The sequence below is a fragment of the Linepithema humile genome, chromosome 1, assembly GCF_040581485.1.
Source record: "Linepithema humile isolate Giens D197 chromosome 1, Lhum_UNIL_v1.0, whole genome shotgun sequence".
Lineage (NCBI taxonomy): Eukaryota > Metazoa > Arthropoda > Insecta > Hymenoptera > Formicidae > Linepithema > Linepithema humile.
Genome location: NC_090128.1, coordinates 6,751,322 through 6,766,240, shown reverse-complemented (window position 1 = coordinate 6,766,240; position 14,919 = coordinate 6,751,322). Strand labels below are relative to the sequence as shown.

General features: G+C 33.9%; 5 protein-coding genes across 9 annotated transcripts in view; 2 read left to right on the top strand and 3 right to left on the bottom strand.

Moving 5' to 3' along the window:
* Positions 1 to 150: 150 nt before the first annotated feature.
* On the bottom strand, positions 151 to 4,869 carry CYLD (ubiquitin carboxyl-terminal hydrolase CYLD). Of its 2 annotated transcripts, XM_012380185.2 has the most exons (12): positions 4,748 to 4,869; positions 4,084 to 4,666; positions 3,475 to 3,616; positions 3,168 to 3,401; positions 2,418 to 2,596; positions 2,229 to 2,342; positions 1,923 to 2,146; positions 1,615 to 1,787; positions 1,240 to 1,536; positions 1,049 to 1,164; positions 749 to 965; positions 151 to 621 (listed from the first exon to the last, which is right to left on the bottom strand). In XM_012380185.2, exons 2-12 carry the CDS (start codon positions 4,570 to 4,572, stop codon positions 431 to 433), a joined length of 2,376 nt encoding a protein of 791 aa, XP_012235608.1. In that variant the 5' UTR covers positions 4,573 to 4,666; positions 4,748 to 4,869; the 3' UTR covers positions 151 to 430. The 2 variants fall into 2 exon arrangements, with proteins under 2 accessions (XP_012235608.1, XP_012235607.1); XM_012380184.2 differs by having other exon boundaries at positions 4,084 to 4,838.
* Positions 4,870 to 5,385: 516 nt separating this feature from the next.
* Positions 5,386 to 8,245, bottom strand: LOC105679660 (PHD finger protein 12-like). 2 transcript variants are annotated; one of them, XM_067361170.1, is made up of 6 exons: positions 8,060 to 8,245; positions 7,824 to 7,890; positions 7,465 to 7,664; positions 7,097 to 7,374; positions 5,886 to 6,940; positions 5,386 to 5,769 (listed from the first exon to the last, which is right to left on the bottom strand). In XM_067361170.1, the coding sequence occupies exons 2-6, from the start codon at positions 7,869 to 7,871 to the stop codon at positions 5,401 to 5,403; spliced, it is 1,950 nt and encodes a 649-aa protein (XP_067217271.1). In that variant the 5' UTR covers positions 7,872 to 7,890; positions 8,060 to 8,245; the 3' UTR covers positions 5,386 to 5,400. The 2 variants fall into 2 exon arrangements, with proteins under 2 accessions (XP_067217271.1, XP_012235238.1); XM_012379815.2 differs by having other exon boundaries at positions 7,824 to 8,243.
* A 127-nt stretch (positions 8,246 to 8,372) lies between these two features.
* LOC105679671 (ADP-ribosylation factor-like protein 2-binding protein) lies at positions 8,373 to 9,664 on the top strand. Its single transcript, XM_012379830.2, has 6 exons — positions 8,373 to 8,549; positions 8,691 to 8,777; positions 8,859 to 8,965; positions 9,039 to 9,124; positions 9,214 to 9,310; positions 9,374 to 9,664. Exons 1-6 carry the CDS (start codon positions 8,546 to 8,548, stop codon positions 9,467 to 9,469), a joined length of 477 nt encoding a protein of 158 aa, XP_012235253.1. The 5' UTR covers positions 8,373 to 8,545; the 3' UTR covers positions 9,470 to 9,664.
* A 249-nt stretch (positions 9,665 to 9,913) lies between these two features.
* LOC105679632 (nuclear pore complex protein Nup93-like) lies at positions 9,914 to 13,123 on the bottom strand. Its single transcript, XM_012379764.2, has 7 exons — positions 12,855 to 13,123; positions 12,507 to 12,687; positions 11,428 to 12,403; positions 11,027 to 11,351; positions 10,603 to 10,959; positions 10,395 to 10,512; positions 9,914 to 10,262 (listed from the first exon to the last, which is right to left on the bottom strand). The coding sequence occupies exons 1-7, from the start codon at positions 13,079 to 13,081 to the stop codon at positions 9,951 to 9,953; spliced, it is 2,496 nt and encodes an 831-aa protein (XP_012235187.1). The 5' UTR covers positions 13,082 to 13,123; the 3' UTR covers positions 9,914 to 9,950.
* A 112-nt stretch (positions 13,124 to 13,235) lies between these two features.
* The window catches only part of klar (klarsicht), a 40,976-nt gene continuing 39,292 nt past the window's right edge, over positions 13,236 to 14,919 (top strand). The window contains exons 1-4 of one of the 3 annotated variants that reach the window (XM_067361120.1): positions 13,236 to 13,341; positions 13,477 to 13,983; positions 14,546 to 14,672; positions 14,789 to 14,918. In XM_067361120.1, the coding sequence (XP_067217221.1) occupies positions 13,929 to 13,983; positions 14,546 to 14,672; positions 14,789 to 14,918 (312 nt within the window). In that variant the 5' untranslated portion in view covers positions 13,236 to 13,341; positions 13,477 to 13,928. Of the gene's footprint in view, positions 13,342 to 13,381; positions 13,984 to 14,545; positions 14,673 to 14,788; position 14,919 lie in introns of those variants that run through there. The other 2 variants (XM_067361121.1, XM_012379860.2) reach the window with 2 other exon arrangements.

Genomic DNA, 14,919 nt, shown 5'->3' with positions numbered 1-14,919 from the left:
ATAACTTTTTGTCAGATATGATCTTAGCATTAATTAAAAAAAAAAATAAGAAAAGTTTTTTATTTCTTTTTTATTTTATTATGTTTGTTTGTTTAAAAAGTAAATAGAAATTTTATAGAAGTCTTTAAATCTATATTATCTGCTATCCAATATATGTAACTGTATCTATAATTAATTTTTTATAATTATACATATTTTCTGGCACCACAAATTGCATATATTTCTACTTTTGTACATAAGAAGATTGAGATTCTCAAATTGCCTTGGTAATAGCGCGTATTACGTTCATTTATATAAACTTATATTGCATGATCAAAGAAAGCAATCAGTAGAATATTGCACTTTGTTCAAATATAGGAATACTACAATAGATCGTTATTTAAAATATGATACTTAAAATCTGAAATATACTTAAATGATTCTGTTAAACTTATTTATACATCATAACATCAGGGGATTGATACATGCACATATACGCGTCACAAAGTAAACGTTTTGCATGTTCCGGTAAATGACGATCGTCTGTCAATTCGGTCAGATAATTTCCTCCTTCCTCACTCAACCAGTAAGGAAAATCTGGACATGGCACCATTTCTGGTATATTGTATCCATTTTGCTCTCCTAGTAATAATAAAAATTTAATTTGATAAAAGATACTAACAAAACTATTAATATTAAGATGTTTAACAGAATTAAATAGCCATCAATGATAAATACAAAATAAAATAGATGCATATAAGTGAAATACCTTTCCTGTCAGCCATGGAATCAAAGAAGCACCATGGTGCCTCAGAGCCAGGACCACATTTTACAAACGAAACGTAGTGCGAGGTTTCGATGCAGACCACTGCGGAAAGCTCTAAGTACAGACGCGGTACAGGACAATGCTCTTGCAGAATTGCAAATTCCATTGGTACAATTAGTTTCTTCGGTTCGTGATTTGTTCTTCGTTCATGACGATGTACCTATGTAAAAAACATGCAGAATAATTTATTTTTAAACATCTAATAATTATTTTTGTCTATTTCGTGAATTAAGCTTTACAAACTTTTTCGAGACATTGTAAACAGAAGGCTATACTTTCGAGACCGACCCCACATTGTCCATAACATTCCTTGCACTCAAATTCGGCAAGTTTTCCGCATACCGTACATTGTCTGGGTGCTGTAAAACGATATATAAATATGTCATTTCAAATAAAAATAACTAATGTAACGCGCTAATGACACGATACTTAACAGTCTTCGATAATGTCCGTGACATCAAGCAGTAATGTAGGTTGTATCTTTTGATACATTTTAAATGATTTTCCAAAGCGCGGCATTTGTATAATAAGACACGAAGGGACTTCCTTCAATCTGATATTACTGGTCAGGAAACTTTGTTCCAATAATTGTTGCACAGTCGGCAGGTTTAAATGATCGTCCTTTTCAACAAACAGTTGATAATGATACGCATCCTGTCCTGAGCTTAATTTAAGAAATGGCTCAGCATTTAAGATTTGGGCGACTAACGACGTTAAGAATTCTTCGGGATCTGAACACATTATAAGTATATTATAAATTATTTTTTGCGACCTAAAATAGAATCAAATTCCACAATATAAATCAAAACCTTTTTCTTCACTGGTGAGACCGGATACCGACGATAATTTTTCAAGCAATGTTCTGAGCTTCATCACTCGATCCGCTCTGACAAACATGTTCTTTCTGAGTGGATTTACAATTTCTTCTCTCAAAACCCTCTGCACTTCTTCATACTGCGGACAATCTTTTTCATTCGGCGGTCTGAAAAATCATTACATACAAAAATCATGTCTGAAAAGAATTGCTGCTATGACATTTATTTAAATGTGTATATATTTGATAAAACACATTTAAATAAAATATTTTTTTTTTCAATTAGAAAATAAAATTAATTACCGAAATAGAAGATTATCGAATACACTGGTAAACGTAAACATGCTGAAGAGGGTAGCGTCCAAGTAGCACGAATTATGATGACCTTGGATACCACGATATTTCCCACATATACTTTCCAAATCTCCCTTGACAGAGATAGGTCGTACTATGCCTGCGATTACGGAACTTTCCATGTCACCAAAATTATCGTTATTTGTAAGCGTCGATCGTTCGTTAAGCTTCGTCTGTTCGTAAAAAAAAATCCACTCATTTTTATAACTTATTGACAAGATAATATTGCAAATAACTAATTCTATCCATACTCACATTTTCGTAATGAGAACAGTGTTCAATATCTGTAAATATAGCTCTATAAGGCAGACAATGAAAATATCTGATGTCTTTGTAAGTTCCGTCGGTACCTAAAGGATGTCCATCATCCTATGAATAATACATCGTTCGAGTTTGTTTTTTTTTGTAAGTCCACAGTTCATTTAATTAGTGCATTTCACTTACCAGCTCGACAGCTGCCATTATTTTGCCAGGACTTGTACCAGGCGGTGTGCCGATCCATCGAATAATTCCATAATGAATATCAGAATCTAGCAGCACTTTTACATTGGAGCCTACCACCAGATCTCCCTTACTTTCTGCTCTGCTGAATTTCTTGACGTCATTTTTCTCTGGTGCACTACCTATTACAAGTAACAATTTGTTGCAATCATTTGTATTATATGTCCATTTCTACATAACACTTCTATAAATATATACACAATGCATCTATTTCTACATAATTCATAAATAACATTTAAAAACAATATTTGAGCGTGAAAATTATTATCTTTTCGATAAAAATATGAACATTACCGCATGAACACAAATATTTGAATTAGAAATGTGATAGAGCAGGATGTTAACTACATCTTACTGTAATCCAACAAGTCTATATGCGCATCCTCCACATCACTGTACAAATTTGTTTCTATATCACTACTCCATTTGTGCTCCAATACAAAAATAGGAATGTTCTGCAATTCTGTTGTCATTTTTAAACAAAAATACAATAATAGAGTGCTTTATAACCTGCTCGCAGCACTCTAGGAAGTCAGACTAAATTTGTGTCTATTTTTAAACGTCTGAACTATTATTAAACTCTACCGTAAGAAAGAAATTACGATCCGGCGCCGGCTAATCTCACTTTGAGATTTTTAGAAAAACATACTGATAGAATAAATATATTTATTGTGTTAACAATTGTAAAATTACCGCATTTAAAAAGAGTATGATCGACGTTTTTATAGCTATTAACGTCATTTTCAAGATTTGATTTCGTGGCTTGATGGCGTTCTTTCAACATATTGATAGACTCTTGGTTGTTATTTTTATTATCATCAAACATGGTAAATTGTTCTAACAAAACAGCTGGTGTACTGTCCAATATAGATATTTTCTTCTTATCGTTAGCATAGTCGGTTCCTATATTATTCTTCAAAAACAATGCTGAAATAAAAGTATGCAAATTGAATTATTGTAAAACTATTAAAGTAACATTAAATTGCAATTATATAAATACTTTTTTCAACGTTGCCTGTGTCAGTTTCAATTTTGTATGGATATATATTATTTATAGTAGCAAGCAGTATAATGGCATTCCAATGTGTGGGAGTAAAATATTCTTTAGCCAGCAGAGAGGTTTTCGATATTTCCTGACTTTCCTGTAAAGTATTTGTAAATTTATTTTTATGTCATTGTTTGTTATATTGATATGCATTACTGTATCCAATCAATGTATTGCAAGCTAAATTATAAGCTACAATAGATATCCAAAAATTACATATTTTCTTGCTATCAGTGTAAATCTTTTTTTGTACAATTTTAAAATCAATATATCTTTGTCATAAAAAGTAGAGCAATTTTATATTTATTATATTTTTTATTTTTAATACTAAATAATCTAATAATTATGTTTTAAATGTCTTAAAATAAAATTCATTAAAGAAATAAAGTTTATTTTGTAATGTTTATTTTGCTAAAATTTTTACTCATTGTTTCTAATATATACAAGGTAATAGGAAGAGTTATGACTTTGCATACATCTTGTATATAATATAATCTATTCCTAGATGTACAAAATCAAAAATCTTTGATAAGCAGCAGCAAATGGAAGTAACTATTAATTCACCAGTAGTTCCAAGCCAAAGTAATGTCCCGATCCAAGTTGCAGCACAGGACCAATGTATTTGACAAAGGCTGGTTCTCTGGCTCGTCTGTTAGAGGAGTCGGAGCAGTACCAGACTCTGTCGTTCACAGATACGTTCCTTATTCGTTCGCATAAAACTTCATCACTCGCCAGTCGAACTCTTTCCTGAGGAGACTGCACAGCGAGCAAGTACTGCCAGATCTTCTGCGATACAGGGATTAGATCATATTTGTGACAACGCCATTCTGTACCGCACCAGGTCTTACATTCGTTGACGGTGTCGGTCACACGGACTCTCAACGCGCTGTCCTTTAAATCCTCCAGTGCTTCTACAAGCATTCCCATACGCAACTCGTTAACGTTAACGTCGCACACACCAAATATCCGTACCAATACCGTGTCTTGTTTGACGACGTAGTGCTGTAAAACTCGGCGTTCCTTGTTACCGTCACGATCCTCCATGGTCGGCATTAAATAGTCATCGGCATGCGAAGAAATCGTTGATTTTATTTATTAACGTTCACCTGTCAACCTCAACGTTTACGTCGTTTCTCAAGCCACTTTACTTAAATAATATATATTTGGTCAATAATTTCATCTTTCTCTAAATGTTCTGCTCATTTTGTTTAGAAAAAAAAGTATTTACATATTTCGATGAATTTTTGACCATCAGTAAAATTTATTTCGTTGTTACTGTCACTTGTGCATACCTGTGTATGTATAATGCGGAAAAACTGGATCCAAGCAGAAGCCAACGCACCATCTGTCAATAAATCTAGGAAGTTTCTTCTCGTATATTGCATATACTGATGTTTGTTCTCTAGGGAATTATTAATAGATTGTTTATTTTTTACAAATGACTAGAACAATACAGGCCTGTGCTACGCGCGCGTGCTTATTATAGTAATTTAATATATGAAATCTAAATGTTTTAATAAAATTTTTTTTATTTCAAATAATCGTCAAAATAACCTTCGCTCTCAAAGTATCAAACTGTCAGAATAATCGCGATAACCAATCAGCGTCGCGGAAAAGCGTCAACAATACTTTCGATACATTCGAATATCGATCTTTCATGACTTTTTTAAGAGTGGAAAAAACTTATTCTCAATTATTTTGAATTTTATCCAGTTGGATCAATATCAGATGATTGCCATACTAAAATACAAAATATTTTTGCATATGATAATACTGCTCTATACTTCACACACATTAACATTTGCATTTAATTAAAGATTTTTATTATAAAAAAAAATGTATACAAAACAAAAAATAATGCATTAATTCAATAAAAAAATTTTAATCATTTACATGTGCATTCAATATATTAAATACAAATTTGAGACATCCAAAAGCAATAATTGAACCATGTTCGATAATTGCAGTTTCTTCATCTTCTTCTTTTTCTAGATACGCATCAACTCTCATGTTACATTTACATATAATCTTGTCATCATTGAGCACGTTTTCTTGCAAGCAGGTTACTTCTTCTTTATGCAAAATCTTTTTTGTTATTTCGAAAGTTTCCTCATTCTTAATATTTTTTGTTACTTTATCAGTCTTTTCCTCTTTTATTTCTTCATCGTCAGAAACGTCAAAATCATATAGCACATTGTCTACCACTGTTCCATATTCGCTGTAATTGAGTAATTCATAACATCTGGTTATCTGCAAGAGAGACAAATATCGACAATTAAAAGCAATTTTTTTCTTATATTTTGAATATTAAAAGCACGTGTAATATAATAAGAAATAATTGGACAAAATTTATGATATCCATTTACCTCATCAAAAAATATAATTGCATGTCTAGAAGATGTGGATCTACAGCTACCATAATTAGATAAAATCAGATCACAGTTTGGGCCATTGCCGATAGCAAATGTTCTATAAATCATAAAAGCTGGTAATTTAGGTGTAGAGCTTAAAAGGCATAATGCGGCTCTAGCCCTTTTATAATTTATCGCTTCGTAACTCTGTCCATTTGGATTTGATATTTGCTCTCCATCTGGATTTAATATTTGCCATAATCTTTGTTGCGCTAATATCTCTAATACTGGTCTTTCTAACAATTTGACGCTCTCGTTGATGGTATAACCACGATATTTTGCATGAAGCTGGAGATTATTGTATTCTTTAGAATTATCAATTGTAGATTCAATTTTCATTTTATTCAATTTACTTTGCTTTCCACATTCATTTTTGTTCATTATTTCCTCTTGATCACTTTTTTCATTCTTAGTTGTATCATATTCCTCTCTTTCTTTTTTATCACAGGTTTCTTTAATTTTAGTATTTTCTATACTATTATCTTTATTACTGTCTGTTTTATCGAAATTTGTATGTTGCTTGTCTTTATCTATAGTATTCTCTACTGGCAATATAAAAAAGTCTTGATTATGTTGTAAAGGAACTAATTGTGATGGATTCTTATAATGCCATTTTACACTTGCAGGAACTGTTATCCTTGGACGACATTCCAATTTCATTTTCGTACGAAATAACGGATTGACAGTGCGTGCTTTACGCATAAATTCTACTTTAACTGCATGCTGATCTATTGGCTGATTGGCATATTTGTCCCAAAGCTTCATGCGTTCTGTCACTCTATAAGAAGTCAATAAATTTTGATCTATAAAGTGATTTGGATGATTAGGGCACATCCATCTACCAATAGGAAAGGCAGTTAACGGGGGATCTAAACAGTCCTGATGAAAGTATAATGGACAATAATCACATGGGATTAATGGAGCCTTCCTGCAGCTGCGTCCACATTGAAAACACAGACGAGCTGGCAATGGAACCATTAAGTTGCTATCCAAACAATGACTCTTTCCAACTAAAAGAAAAGAATGTCACAATTAATACAGGATTAATACAGGATAATGCTTAAATTAGCCTAAATTAATTATATCTGATCTTTAAAATATGCTTAAAAAAACGTTAACAGTAAGAGAGAGAGAAAGAGAGAGAAGGGATAGGAGATTATTCTTACCATTATTGTAGGAGGAGCTCAACTGTTTACCCCTTCTACCAGATACATAATCCAGTTTATTACTTCCAGGAAACATTATAGGCAATTGCAATTCTTTAGGTAGCTCAAATTCTCTTGGATTCACCAGAGAAGCTGCCAAGGCTAATACTTCCAAAGCAGACTTTTTCTTTTTCTTTTCATTTGTTTTACCATCTAACAGCTCTCTTTTAGGAGCACAACGGCAGGCATAACACAACCATTCACCATTGGGAATATCTGTTGGATCCACCGCAGGATAGCTAAAAAATAAAGATTTTGAAAGTGTTAATAATGATCTTGCCTAATGATATTTTTGTTCAGCATTCTATAACAATATTAATAACACTTACTGGCACTGTAAATGATAAGAAGCTGGACATTTATCACAGCATATGAGTTCTCCGCCGTCTTTACAAGCATCGCAAAAGTCACGATTATGACCACGTCCTCGTCTTTTAAAGTATGGATGTTTCTTCTCCTCTTTTTCCTTTTTTGCCTTAGCTATCCTGGAGTCTTCAGATATTGGTGGAGCTATGAGAGCTTGTATTTGCTAATAAAAAGATAAAATAAAGATTAAATTAAGAAAAAATAGAAACTAAAAATTAAAATAATACAACTATACAGTTAAACTACAATTATAATTATACATTTTCTTTAATTAGAAATGTAATTAAATTTATAGAAATCCTTTTTTTTTTATTCTGCTTACCGGCATCAACCCGCCTATCACTGGAAAACCATACTCAACGGTGCCCATTTAAAAAGTTCACTGATATCTTGAGAATAATCAAAATTATTATGTTGTTTTTCTTGTTTAATATTTACTCTCTTAGTTCGTTTATATTTTAAATATATTTCACGTTCTTTATGACAAATTTAATTGATCAGTTCTGATATTAAAGAACTTGTTGCTTATTTTTAATCTCATACATCTAAAAAACGTACCGAGCATGGAATCACCAAACCATATGCAAACAAGTTTGAGTTATGACACAAATATCTAGATACAAAGCATTCTACCGCAAAATATCTAACTAGAAAATACAAACTTAAAGCCTGCATCGGATTATGTAACTTGCTGCAGCAATTCGCAAGCGAGTAAATTACTAGTAATGCTGTGTGCTGTATGGTACATTTCTAATAATTTACTAGATCGTTTGTGAATTACTGCAACAAGATGCACAGTCTGATACAGGCTTTAAAAAAGCGTCGGCGTCATCATGAAAATGTACCTTAAGTCTTACTGCTTATATTTTTCTATGTACTACAGCCCTAATCTTTGCCATGCGACTTACGAACAATTCCATCAGCTGTAGCACTGTGACAACCAGTGATACAGTGACAGCTTATGACTATTTCTGACACGCAGTTTTAATTTATGATATAAATTACTATTTTATATATAATCATTTACTGCAAGAAAAGAAAAACATGGGTTCGTCTATTTTGCCTTATTTTGTTTGCGCGCGATATTTAATCTTTACAAATTTAATGCAAATCGCAAGAAATAATATAACTTATTTTCTTATATTAACTTATTTTCTTATAAACATGTTGAAATACATTTTCTTAACAGATGAATCGATTTTGTCGAGTCTGGAAAAGAGCGAGGAAAACTGTTCGTTTGATGAAATAATTGGACATATAGAAGATTTGTTGTTAGGTATAAGATTATTCCAATAATAAATTTTATAAACATTTGTTAATAAAATTGAGTGTATTTTACGATAAATTAATATTCCAGAGGAAGATTTCCAAGCTCTTCAACACAAATTTTTAGAAAAGTATTGGAGCGTTTTCGAACCAGTAGAAGACAACAAGTTGATTTATACTGATATATTTAATGAATATGTGAGTCTTTTGTAAAAATCATGAGATACTAAGAAGTGTTATAATTCCTTGAAAAACATTTTATATGTTCCAGAATAAAGCTGTAGAAGCATATATTGTGGATTATCTTAAGAAAGTCATGCCACAATTCACAATAAACACACTTTTACAACAACTAAAGTAATTATAATGATAATATATAATCGTAATATATATATATAAAATTCCATGAACTTTTTATTTTTGCATGTTTGCACACTAAAATTCAGTGAGAAACAAGCAGAACTGGAAGGTGAAGTTTTTGAAGTACTATCAACAATAACAGATTTCTTGGCTTTTAAAGAAATGTTTCTCGATTATAGAGCAGTAAGTATGAGATAATTTAGAAATTATTTATGTATTTCATATAAAAAAAATTATTCTTTGCAGGTTAAAGAAGGTAAAATTGATGACCTTAGTTGTGGAATAACTGTAACATCTTTGAAATCTCCTAATCTAAAAGATTCTAATAATCCACCAAGATAATGTACACGATTTTAGCATTAAGATGCTTTTTAATCAAAAGATACAGCTTATAAAAAAAAACTTTGTAATATAAGTTAAAGACGTAATATAAGTTAATCACTGTGTTCAATATTTATTATATTAATAGTTGTACTGTAAAAATTTATATTTATTGTCACACATTTACAAATAGAAATATAAAAATAATTCAAATCACACTGGTCTTTTAATGCACTTCACATAATTCTTTGTAATAGCCTATTATAACGCTTGACAAAATATGGAAGTCATCAATATATACCTTCATAAACATGTGCAATTTTATTGCACTTAAAATTAAATAGAAGAAATAAACTTTTGTATGTATTATATAAAAAAATTAATAACATTTTTTTGACTAATAAATATTAGTAAATATATAGATCCTCTTCAAATATTTAGGTTTAAGAAAAAAAGAATTATATATACAAACTCAAAGGATTATATTTAATAGCAATCAACGTTAATGCATGAGAATCTCCATTTGTACAAGTTTGCTGTTTGTCTCGTTTGGCATACGATACGGTAAAGTGCCTGCGAAACTTGTTAATGCTCGCGCTTGCTCTCGAAGATCGTGCAACTGTTGCTCCCTCGCGATTTCATCACCCGGTTCGACACATCGCAATTTTTGATACTGACGATACAAAATCGTCATTGTAGCTAAAAGAACATCAGCCAATGTGCCAGCCACATCGGGTGACACCCGACGTAAAGCGTTCACCCTTTCATCAACTTCCTTCACTTGAAGAGGTAGCATCTTTGAATCCGCGATTGTCTAAAAAAACATTACGTTATTTAAATTACTATATAAAATTTTTAGCTGTGTTTAAAAATTAACTGAGATTAAACAATCTGTACAATTACTATTTTATTCTTTATTTATTTATTTTTTTTTTTAAATACCAACCCTAAGCGCACTTTGATATTGCTCATTATGGAATTGATCGAAAAATACCATAAGATCTCTCAAGGTATAGAACGAAAATACCACTTCTGAAGGCGCTTGAATCACATTATCTTTGTATCTGAAAAGATTTACATTATGAATAATTCAAAATTTAAATATGAAGCTATTTGCACGATCGTGAATTATACTGCAATAGCAGGCAATTTACCTCGCACTGATGTCCATAGCTGTAGCCTGTAATCGCGCTCTGAAAGAACCAGGCGAGCCTCTCTGGCTAACAACTTGCGTCAAAAGAGTGCACATCAAACTAAGAACCTTTTCGTGATTACCAGCTAAATCATACATCATGACTGCGTCTTCGAGCAGACCTTTCCTGTACAACGTTTCGGCGCATATATTTATCACATCTTCTGTATTGATTTGGAATTGATCTAAGATTCCTGGAAGTCTTCGATCTTTGTCAAGTTTTCCAACCAACAAAACGCGATTTGCAGGGGAGGCATCTACTACCATTTCCGCGGCAGATGCAGCAAACATATTACGATCGTACGGATCTTTCATACATCTAAAAACGAAGAATATGAATAAGACTTGCTTAACAAGCAATTTTAAATGATAAGCTAGGATTATACCTCAATAAAAATAAATAATGAAGACTTTCTTTCGGATCCGACGACTCAAATCTTTTAACATACAACAGTATCAATCTAGCAAAGTTCAATCTTTTCGCTGGCGGTTTGTCGGCAGGATCCACGCTTATAAGAGGTGCTAAAACACTTTGACTGACAGCCAACAAATTATGCTCGTGCATCGCGGCTGCCAGATGTACCGCATGCGGTAGATGTCTCGCTCCAGCGCCAGTAGCTAAGAATTCTATGGCCGCTTCGAACTGTCCGGTCAAGAATAGCATAGAGAAGTACAAGAATGGTTGTTCGTGAGCGTGATAATAAGTTTCTCCTGCAAAATCGTATCAATTAAAACATCTTTAATTTCAAACAAGGCTGCGAAATGCAAGCTATAAAATTAATGTTACCGTATATTTCTGAAATTGTGGTCTGCAAGTAATCCAGTGTCAGTTTATTTTCAACATCTGCCTGATCTCTCACTTGACACAACTTTAACCACAAGTAATCGTCGGCTGTAAATATCACTTCAGAATGCAAATCATCTGGCTCACAAGGAACCAATGCGCAATAAGACGCTCTTTTGTACGGATCAGTGACTGATCGCACCTGTTTTCTGTAATGCAATTTTAGAAGAGACTCAGCGCGGCTACTCGGATGATGTTGCGGGTCGTCGCAAGCTTCCTCAAGAGCTGCTTTAAACTCTGGGTATTCTGCACGGCATTGGCTCAAACACTGCAGAGCAGCTTTATAGTCTCCGGATCGCATGCAATAATATACTAAAGGCCACAACGGTGTCGAGCCATAATTGTCTTTGACCATAACATCCTCCAAGTCCCTCAGATTTTGTACTTTGACACCCACAAAGCTTTTGACCAGAGGTATGGTACCTGGAACGCCACCTCGTTTCGCCTGCATTAAATTTTCATTGATTATGGAGTTCATAAACTCTCTATATCTGTTCTCTAGATACTTTCTGGCTTGCAAAACAATTTTCTGTTCAATTGCAGAACTGCTTCTGGATTTAATCTGATCTCCTCTAGGTGTCGGTGGAATATCGACCATACATTTCACCATTTGCCACAAATCGACGATCTTCTTGTCGTCAAAAGACTCAGCAGCTTTGCAAAATGTGTTGAATAAACTGGGCCGTGTTATACCTCTAAGTACATGATCATTATAATTCTTCAATTCTTTTACATATGCGACTTCTATACTGGATAGACCACTGATCATTGAACCAGCTAGTTTTGTACGCTGTGGTGCTCCACGCAAATCCACCAGCTCACCTGATGGAGCGGTCATGGCATTTATTATCTCAAAACGCATTTGCTTCCATTCGCCAAGCATATGTTCCATTTGTTGAGCTCTAGTAAGCTCAAATGTCTAAAAAAAAAGATAATATTAAATAATAATACTAGATAAAATTATATATTTTATTGTGTATGTCCAAGTATATGAATATTTAAATCATTATTATCATACATACATCCTTATGGACCTGCTCAATAATGGAGAGAATCGCATTTTCTTTTTCATTCCTAAGATAACTGACAATGTCAGTATCTGCAATGGGATCCAAAGGCTCGAATGTGCGTCTTGCACTAAGGGAATTTAACTTCTGTGAGATTTGAGACAAGTCTATTCCTCGCGAGCCTAATAAGACATGGCTGAAACATTAATTTTTTAAAATATAACATTAACATTAACAAAATACATAAGGTTATGTGTTATACGTGACAAAATAAAAAGTTGTTGACGTATAGTTTCAAATTACACACTACAAAAAATCTAGAAAAACTATATTTTTAATAATAATTCGTCAAAATAAACTTACGCCTGTGCTTCGTTGTCCTGGGTGCTAGTCTGTGTAACACGAGACCACAGTTCATTGGATGCCTCTAATAGCTGTCGAAGATTTCTTTCGACCTGCGGCAAATCCTCGTTTCCCTCGACGGCTGCGGACAGTTGCTCTGCTGACCTCAGCAATTCGCTGAAGCCAGAATCGGTTGTCAACCGCGCGGTATCGACGGGCAACATATCCGCGTGACCGGTATCACCCATGTTTGAAACGTGACGCTTATCGTGCTTGTTGTAGCCGCGCGAATTTCTAGAGACCCTAGACAGTACTCTAAAGGTATATCCAGAGAAACTAGCATTGACGCATGAGCACGTGCATAAAGAAATGGACCAATCATACGTCTAATGTAAAGAATGCTGGATTGGTCCGTTTCTTCATACATATTTCTACGCACGTTTGCCTGGATATATCTTCAGTCATTGCCGTCATTACACCTGCATATCATTGCATACCCCTTTTAGAGGTACGTATTGTGTTTGTTCTGAAAATACCTATTAAGGAAACATCAAGGACACTCATGGTGTCGAGCCAGCTAATTTCGTGGACGGACCACGCCGCTCGAGGTACGCTGATACGAATAAACTTTCCTGTTTAGCAGATGAGCAATAACTGAAGAATGCTGGCGTAACCGATCATCGAAATACCGCGCGCCGAGAACGAGAACACCGAGCAGCGAACGCACGCGCATCACAGTGCAACCCGGAGCAAGCCGACGGTGCACTATGGTATGCGGCGGTCCTTTATTGCAAAAAAAACTCCGGCGGATTCGCCCCACGTCGCTTCGCGAGCCCTTGGCCGAATAGAAGGGTTATGCCGTTTGTAAGCGTCGGCGAATCGTCGAGTCCCCTCGGCCGCACCGTCGTCGCTTTCGTGGGCGGAGAACGCGAGTAGTGATCGTAAGCAATGAAATTTTTAATTGTCCGGTGACATTCTTCGCAAGACGACGGGCAGGTGTGTCTTCATTCGGATGTGTGTACAGCCCCACCAACTCGCGCGTGTCTCGCCGTCGAGCTCTCCGGTCTCCGGTTTCATCGGCGAAACGTGTAATGCATGCTGCAAAACTCAAGACAATCTAATCAGGACCCAATGACTGTCGGCAATACGGGTGAGTATCTTTCTTATTTACTCTGCGTCGAGACGAGTGAGGAATTTCACGCGATCAACTCGCGCCTTTCGAGTTTATCTCGGCCAGATATCGCAAATGGCAAAGTGGAATTGTGGCGCGATTTTTTTCTTCTGAAATTAACATATTTACGTAAGAATATGCCCTCTTGTCGCGTTGCTATTTTAATAAAGCGCTGTGCACATGGGATTAGCATTTATTTTGAGCGAAATTTGCACATGTAAAATAAAATTTTGTAAAAATTTGATATGCAAGTAGGGTTATGTTCATCAACAAATTCTCTGTGTATTTTAAAGTTGTCCTTCATTTTGTTTTGGGCATTACACATGACATGCCTTAAAAGGAACTGTTACAACATTGCATGTTCTTATGATGCAAAATACATATATTTGTATTTTTTGTAATTGTAGTATATCAATATAGCTTATCAGATATGATTTTAATTATATTATTGTATGAAAGATACTAAAATTTCATTATTTTATTATATATTGATGCAAAGAAAGTACATAAACTTGTTACATTTAATATTATCTTAATACAGATAACCATAAGGCAAAAAAAATGAGTTCTTCACTAACGTCACTTCAGCCAAATAGTCAAAGCTTAGAAAGGCAGAGACATGTCAGAACAACGACAGAAAGACTTTATAATAGTCTTACCAAGAAAAGGTTTGTTCTTAGAATTTATTAGTCACTGGTATTAGTTGTCATAAATATTATTTAATCACCTATGTTTTACATATTATGATGCTATGTAAAAATTAATCTAACTTATATATTTTCAGGAAAGATCCAAAGCAAACAAATGTTCAAAGAATGTGGATAAACTATGAAGACTGTAAAGATGACTTTTGGGCAGCTATAAGATCTAATTATGATTATATTATGGATACTAATTTAATCGAAACTTGCAAAG